The sequence below is a fragment of the Phaseolus vulgaris genome, chromosome 9, assembly GCF_051622355.1.
Source record: "Phaseolus vulgaris cultivar YP4 chromosome 9, ASM5162235v1, whole genome shotgun sequence".
NCBI classification, from domain to species: domain Eukaryota; kingdom Viridiplantae; phylum Streptophyta; class Magnoliopsida; order Fabales; family Fabaceae; genus Phaseolus; species Phaseolus vulgaris.
In genome coordinates, this window is record NC_143506.1 from 31,730,576 (window position 1) to 31,739,116 (window position 8,541).

Consider the following 8,541-nt stretch of genomic DNA (forward strand, 5'->3'; position numbering starts at 1 on the left):
ATAGGCCGAGCCCGATCATGTGGTGAAATAGTCTTAATGCCAATCTCTGGAGTTAATGAAAAAGATCCCATTTATTTCTTATAAAGAGAGGAGAGGAATGTGTTAATTATGGAGATTGACCGTATATGTGGGATTGTAATCAATTTGGGAATATAGCTCAAAACAATACCAAATACAAGGAGAAGGGGGGAGGGGGGAGGGAGAGCATTACCTTATATAAGAGAAAGAAGAAGACCTGACAAAACAACCCTTTAAGGCTAGAAACTCCTATTTTTGACTTAACTGATTCTGACTTAACTTTATAGTCTGGTAATGAGACATTTCTCTTGTTTCAAGTTTTAGGGTTTTAGTATTTCAAGTTCTTGATAAATTTATTGATCTTTTTATCGACTTCACTTTTAATAAAAGTCTATACATATCACCATCTTTCATGCTCCTTGATTTTTAAATCTTCTAATACCATTGATAACTATATATATTACTCAATTCAATTAAAATTATGATCAACATAACCATTGAAATAGTGATGCATATTTTTTTAAATCCAGAAAATCATCATTGCTAGACAAAAAAAAAATCACCAAACAAAATTTTAACAGAAATTAATAAAATGCACACATACTGCACACTAACAAATTAAAAGAAATAAGAAAAAGAAAAAAGGTGAGCAGCAAAAGTGCAATGAGAAGGTATCAAACATATATTAAATTGCAGTGAAGAGGAATTGTAAAAAGGAAGACAAAAGAAATCTAATATATAATTGACTAAACGCGTTGCATAAGTGTCATATTAAGAGGGTGATCAACCGATGAAATTTATCCAATGTTGTTTAAAACAAACATGATCAGTTTCTAAATCATATAAATTTGATTCTGATACCAAATAAGATTAAAATAAACTAATTCACTTGAACTTAATTTCTAGAGATTTTAATGGAAAAAAAATATTAATGTGATAACTGCATCATCAAATACATTAGTTTACCATCTTTAAAAAGAAATCATCTTCTTATACGAGTTCATGTCCTTCTACTCTTAACCGTTGTAATTTGGAATAATTCAATGACATGACATCAATGACATCCTTTTACTCTTAATAGTTATAATCTAGAACAATTCAACAGTTGTAATCTAGAACAATTCAATGTTGAGTCATGAGCATGTCAGGATTCTAAATAAATAGAGATTTAACTTCTCTATTTACTAAGATACCATTATAGACCTAATATCTAAAGGCTGCAAAACATGAAAACAGTTATAATATTTGAAGTGATTTTACATTTACTTCATGGTTTCAAGGGACACTCTCCTGAAGTAGAAAAAGTGGAAGTGATAAAATGAAAAGAAACCACAACATTTGTTTATTTTGATGCTAATGAGGAGAAGGTTCAATATCTTTAAGAAGTCCAACTATCTGCTGCATGCTTGGTCGCTTGGAAGGAAGTTCAGCAGTGCAGAGATAACCAATCTTAAGGGCCTCCTCCATTTGCTCTTCTGCTCCAGTGTAATGAATTTTTGGATCAATGGCTCTTGAAGCTTTGTTCTCTCTCACTAACCCTCTCACCCAACTAACCAAAGTTGCTTCTTTCACATCAGGATAATCATCTCCAACAGGCTTCTTCCCAGATAGTAGCTCAAAGAGAACAACCCCAAAACAGTACACATCTGATTTTGGAGTTGAGGTGTAGAATTCTGGTTGAGAAAACTCTGGTGGAACATAACCAGGTGAACAAAGTCCAATCTCCTCATCCAAGCCACTCCCAAAAATCTTAGCCAACCCAAAATCTGAAAGTCTTGGCTCCAAGTTATAGTCCAAATATACACTGCTAGCTTTAAGATCTCTGTGAATGATTGGTGGGGAGCATCCATGATGCAGAAATGCCAATGCTCTTGCAGTGCCGAGTGCAATTTTATGGCGAAATCTCCAAGTTGTGAGGCCTCCTTCTGATCCAGCATTTTGGATCCCATCACTGCCATCTTCTTCCCATGTATCTGTGCTCCAATCATCTGTACTTTGAAGAACAACACCAAGTGGCAAGTCATAAAGCAAATTTTGTAAGTTTCCATTCTCCATGTAGTCATATATAGCAATCCGCTGATCCCCAGCTACACAGTATCCGGTTAGAGGAACAAGATTGGGATGCTTTATTCTTCCAAGATACTCAAGTTCTCTTGCAGCTTCTTTATCTGTAAGAGTGGATCCAACCACCAGTACTTTAACTGCTACATGAATACCACCTGGTAGAAATCCTCTATAAACAGGCCCAAATTTCCCTTCAGCCAAAAGGGTACCCCTATCAAAATTTGAAGTTGCAGCCAAGAGGTCTGCAAATGTGATATTTAACAGTGGCTTGTCAAAGATTACCACTGGGACGGATGTTGCTTGTTTAACATCAGCCACCCAAGTGGTTGAATCTGTGTGGAATGAAAAGGGACCTGATATGTTATGTTCTTCTTTGTATGAAGTTTGTTTAACAGGCCATGGTTTTGTTTTCTTAAGGCAACCAAAAGCTAGAAGCATAAGCCCAGCAATCAAGCAGATCATTGAGAAGGTCAATGCTAGAGCTAGCTTCATTCCCTTGTTTTCAGTGGCTCTTTTTTTTGGAAGACTTGGCTTTACAGCAATAGGGCAACTGTTCACTGATCCATAAAATGCTCTTTGGATGATAGCTGATTTGGTTTCCAAAGCACAGAAGGATAAGTTGTTATAAGAGAAGTTGTATTTTTCCATTAAAGGAAGTTTCTCTATGACCGATGATGGGACATCTCCGCTCAGATTGTTGTTTGAAAGGTCAAGAACTTGAAGGTTTGTATTGTTCAGTAAAGGAATTTTTCCTGTAAGATGGTTCATAGAAACATCAAGTGCACTCAAATTACGAAGTTGTGAGATTTCAGCAGGAATGTAACCAATGAGACTAGTTTTGGACAAGTTCAGGTATTCCAATCCAGATAGCTTTTCAATCTTGGGGAATTTCTGTCTGCTAAATCTATTGTGGGCAAGATTAAGGTGCTTCAGATTCTTGGATTCAATAAAATTTTGGGAAATCTCCCCATCTAGCTGATTCTCTGACAAGTCAAGATAAACTAAATGAGACCAATTGTAACTAGAGATGGAATGTACCTGAGAAATGCGACCTTCAAAATGGTTTCTTCTAAGATCCATGACCTCAAGCCTTCCCTGAAATAACTTCATCACAGAACCCTGAAAGGAATTTCCAGATATGTTGAGACTCACAATGGACTTCAACCCAGAAATATCAGAATCACTGCCATTAATACTATTCCCAGCAAGGTTCAAGGTAATGAGATTAGGAAAAGCAGCACCAAACTCATCCGGAACTGTCCCACTTAACCGATTTGAAGAAAGATCAATTGAAACAAGAGAACGACACTCAAGAATCCCAGAAGGTATTCTTTGCTCAAACCGGTTGTGGTCAAGTTTGATGACTTTCAGACTCACGAGGGAACTAATAGCTTCAGGAATTTCCCCAGAGAAATTGTTGCTGGACAAGTCCAATACTTCTAGCAAACCAAAGTTTCCTATGTTGTTAGTCAATGAACCAGAAATCTGATTGCCGGAGAGGTTAAGGTTCTTGAGCATGCTAAAACTCCAGAAATCAGAAGGCAAGTCGGTGATTTTGTTGTGGCTAAGGTCCAAAGATCGAAGCTTGGTGAGCTTGCCTATGGTGGTGTCTGGAACAGGACCAGAAAGGTCCATGCCAGAAAAGACTAACCCAATAACATGTTCTCTCTTGGCATCACATGAAACCCCTTGCCATGAACAAACAGAAGCAGAAAAGTTGTAGACCTGGGAGGATGCTAAGCCCATCTTCTTCAAAAACTCAGACACAAGGAAATCATCAGTGTTTGGTTGCTGGGATGCTAAGTGCTTGAAGAAGAGTGTCAGAACTAGAACAGAACCCAACACTCCCAAACCCATCATATACAGGAGTGAAGTCGGTCACTGAGAAATGATGCAAAATAGTTAGCCACTCACGGCAAAGCCTCCACCAACTTGGAAAATGCCCCTCTCAGAACTTCAACACCAGAATAAGCATAGATTGGTGCGAGTCCATGGAAAAGTCTCAAGTGCTTTTCTACACTCCATATCTCCATACACTATCTGTAATGGTACTGTCTCCGAAGGAAAATACTGAAAAAAAATTATGCTTTACGCTTTTGCTGCAGAAGGACTAAATGACAACGGGGTTACAACTACTAGTACCACGATGTTTTTAAAGAAAAATTAAGTAGCTCTGATGTAACATTACACAAAGGTTATGGACTTCTACGAAAAAAACATCTGAGAGACCTTCTTTGACCTTCTTTGTAGATCCCTGAAGGACAAAAGAAAGACACAAACCATGCAATGCAAGAAACAAGTTATTATTGTCTTTGTCTTAAGCTCAAAGCTAAGGTACTTTACTTCTGTAGCAGAGCATAGGGTAAGCTAGATCTTTAAGAAACAAAAATTTATTTTATTTTTACCCTTTTTCACACAGTGAATGAGCGAGGAAGAGACGGTGCAACATGCAGAACAATATGAATGAGTAAGGAAAAGTAAAGAGCAAGGTGGGGTTCTGGTCGGATCATAAATGAGAGGGAATTGAATGAGAATTGCTTTGTGGATGCGGTTGGTGAATGTATCAAGAAATTGTTGGTGGGAATTCAATGATTCTTCATTGAGTATTTATCACCTTTTTTTGGGTCCATTGATATGTTATTTCGCCATTATGGTTCAAAGTAAGAAGAAAATAAAGCAGGTCCTTCTTCGTAAGGGCAGGATCATCCATTCCTATCATGCCTAGAGGGAAACAAGAAAAATTATGAAATCTGGTAAGTAGAAAAGAATATCCAAATGACTCAAATATTAATAATATATCAAAGACTCATTGGAAATTGATTTTACTACTTTTTTTTTTCATACAATTTTATCTTTTTCAGGTCAACGAATTTAATTACACAGTTAATTTAATAAATTAAAAAATTTATTTTAACCCGATAATTTGAGAAAAAAAAAGATGAATTATTTAAGGAGGAATGCGATTTCTTGGTTGACAATGTTATATAACCAACATTACGTGATCCTTCTTACCCTCATTCTTAATTGTTGATTCTACCATAACTTTTACCTATATTTATATCATTACAGTAGGTTTCTCAATTCTAATTAAAATTATAAAATTGTAATTTGGTCAATTAGGCCAAAAAATATTAAGAACAAAATGGTATAACATAAATTTTTACACACTTAAAATCTTAATCGATCCGCCGCTTCATCTTTGAAGAATAAATTTCAAAACAATTAGCTTGTTGGATTGAGTGTGATTATTAGGTTGAAAGTTATAATGTGAGGAAACAACATTTTTTACTTAAAAACGTAAGAGTCCAAATATCATTATTTGAGTGTGATTTGACTCACGTGACACGATAATTGATAATTGATACCACCACATGCAATATAGTCATTAGAATGTTAAAAACATAAGAAAATTGTACAGAAGAAGATGGAAAGAAGAAAAGAAAGAAGATGTGTTTATTCTCTTGTTATTTACATCATTTTATGTATAAGAAATATATACGGTAGGAGACTTTCTTTCTCCAAATTACAATTACAATAATCTAATTAGGTAGAAATTCACTAATCATGAGATTCTATCATTATTAAATTAATTGCATATAATTGGGTACAATATCGTACAATATTGCATACAATAATTGCGTATAATTTGATAATTATTATTTCCTCAGTATTCCCCTAAAGTTGGTAGCTATCTGAAGATCATCCCAACTTGTGTCGTAGCGTAAAAAAATTGTTCCTTGCCCAAAGCCTTCGTACAAATATTTGCGAGCTGATACTTTGTTGTTGGTACACAAGAAGGACTGATTACCCGACTTGTAATTTTTTTCGTACAATGTGTCAGTCTATCTCAATGTGTTTTGTGCGTTCATGAAATACTGGGTTTGCTGCTATATGTAATGCCGCTTGATTGTTACAGAAAAGTTGAGCTAGCAAGTTACATGACACCTTTAAATCCTGCAACAGATATCGCAACCAAACTATCTCCAAACAAGTATTGGCCATCACGCGGTATTCTGCTTCTGCTGATGATCTTGATACTTTTGTCTGTTTCTTTTACTTCCATGAGATAATATAAGAACCAAGAAAAATACAATACCTAGATACTGATCTCCGAGTTGTCTGACAACCTCCTCGAGTCGCAATAAGTTGTCAATGTCAAATTGTTCTCGGATGGCAATAACAAACCTTGTCCCGGTGATCCTTTGATGTACTTTAGGACTCAAATTGCGGCATCCCAATGAGGTTTCTATGGAGCCTGTATATATTGACTTAGGGTCCGAACTGAAAATGCTATGTCAGGCCGAGTAACCGTGAGGTATATCAGTCGTCCCACGAGTCGCTTGTATTTGACTGGATCCTTTAATAACTCTTCATCGTTTGGTATGAGTTTTAGGTATTGCTCTATTGGAAATTTGTCTAGACGAGCACCTATGAGTCTTGTATCCTACAAAATATCAAGCGCATATTTTCTTTATGACATGTAAATACCAGCTTTGGAACGGGAAAATTCAATCCCTAGAAAATATTTTAAGTCTCCAAGATCTTTAATGCAAAATTGTTGTAATAGACAGTCTTTAACACACTGAATTTCTGTCAAATCATTTCTTGTCAAAAAAATATCATCCACATAAATCAAAAGGCAGTAAATGATGAGTTATTATGTCTTGTTAATAAAGAGTATTGGACTGTTGAAATCCTACAAATTTAATCACATGAGAAAATGTTAAAAACCATGTTTGGAATGCCTGTTTGAGACCATAAAGGGATTTGTTTAGTCGACATACAATGTTCTCCCCTGTCGATGATGCTCGGGTGGCAAGTTCATGTAAATAATTTCATGCAATGTGCCATGTAAAAAAGTATTTTGCACATCTAGTTGGTGAGTAAACCAATTTTTGGCTGCTGCAATGGTGAGGAGACACCTCAAAGTTGTTAATTTTGTTGTGGGTGAAAAGGTTTCAAAATAATCAACACCTTCAATCTGAGTGTACCCCTTTACGACAAGGGCGCACCTTATATCTGTCGACGCTGCCATCTGCCCATTGGGTAACAGTGTCAAGGTCCACGTTTGATTTACCTGCAAGGCAGAAAGCTTTTCTTTTTGCCAATTTGGATCAAGGATAGCTTGAGCATAAGTGTGAGGTTATTTGGTGGCTATGATGTTAGCAAGATATGAACTATGTGTAGAAGAAAATCGCGAATTAGAAAGAAAATGATGCATAGGATACCTGGTTCCATTCGATCGATCTTGGGCAGTGGTTGAATGATTGGCTTGGGATCCCGTTACGTAGTTTTGAAGCCAGGAAGGTGGGGTTGATGTGCGATTGGATCGTCGAATAGGAAAGTCGGTTGGAGAAGGTTTAGTAATGGGCGCTAGACTTCCTGGCATGGGAGAAGAAGGTTGGTTTGCTGGAGGTTCAAGTGCATTGTGACGAGTAGGAGAAGAAGGTTGGTTTGCTGGAGGTTCAAGTGCATTGTGACGAGTAGGAGAAGAAGGTTGGTTTGCTGGAGGTTTAGGTCCATTGTGACGGGTAGGAGAAGAAGATTGATCGAGTGAATGTTGGACAAGAGTGGGTAAGTCAATGTCAATAGTGAGCAAAATACCTTGTAATGGAGGTGAGGATTACGTCTGGGACTATTGGCAAAATGAGAAAACACTTTCATGGAAGGTGACATCCCGACTTGTAAAAATGGTGTCTGGATCTATATCAAAAATAATTTGTATCCTTTTTTATTGAGAGGATAACCAAGGAAGATGCATTGTCGAGCACGCAGATCAAATTTTTGCTTAGGTGAAACAACAGTTGTGTAACAGAGACAACCAAAAGTTTTTAGGTGAGAAAGTGAAGGGGTGATTATATAGCATATCAAAAGGTGATTTATTTTGTAGTAAAGGTGATGGCAAGCGATTAATGATATATGTGGCAGTTAAAACGCATTGCCCCCAAAATTCTAATGGTAAATGAGACTAAAATAGGAGGACTTGTGTTATGTTTAAAATGTGTCTATGTTTACATTCTACTACTCCATTTTGTTGAGGAGTGTAGACGCAAGTGCGTTGACATTCAATACCTTTTTTGAGAAAAAAATTACACATTGAAAAATGAGTTGGGGTTTTATGAGGATCCCAAATGTCACAATGCAATAGATTAAATGGAGAATGAGATTTTATTGTGCTTAAAGGAAAGGGTAGCCTTGTTTGTTTAGCTTTGGGACAAATACTACAATTATTATGAATGGGAATGAGATTTTTACTGATAGTTAGTAATGAAGATGCAAGTTGTAGACGCGTCGGAGAAGGATGTTTGAGGCGTTTTGTGCCATAAATCAGGGTCGGTCAAAATTTGAGATGCGTGGGCTTGGTTTGAAAGAGGGGACATGTAGTATAAGCCTGCGTGTTGTTTACCCGAGCAATCATCCTCCCGGTAGCCAAGTTCTGCAAAACGCAACCATGTGGAA

The 8,541-nt window shown here is 36.7% G+C and overlaps 1 protein-coding gene across 1 annotated transcript; it reads right to left on the minus strand.

Annotated features, from left to right (window-relative positions):
• Positions 1-1,234: 1,234 nt before the first annotated feature.
• On the minus strand, positions 1,235-4,656 carry LOC137821889 (putative LRR receptor-like serine/threonine-protein kinase At2g24230). Its single transcript, XM_068626683.2, has one exon. The coding sequence runs from the start codon at positions 3,940-3,942 to the stop codon at positions 1,372-1,374; it is 2,571 nt and encodes an 856-aa protein (XP_068482784.1). The 5' UTR covers positions 3,943-4,656; the 3' UTR covers positions 1,235-1,371.
• Between the last annotated feature and the right edge of the window lie 3,885 nt (positions 4,657-8,541).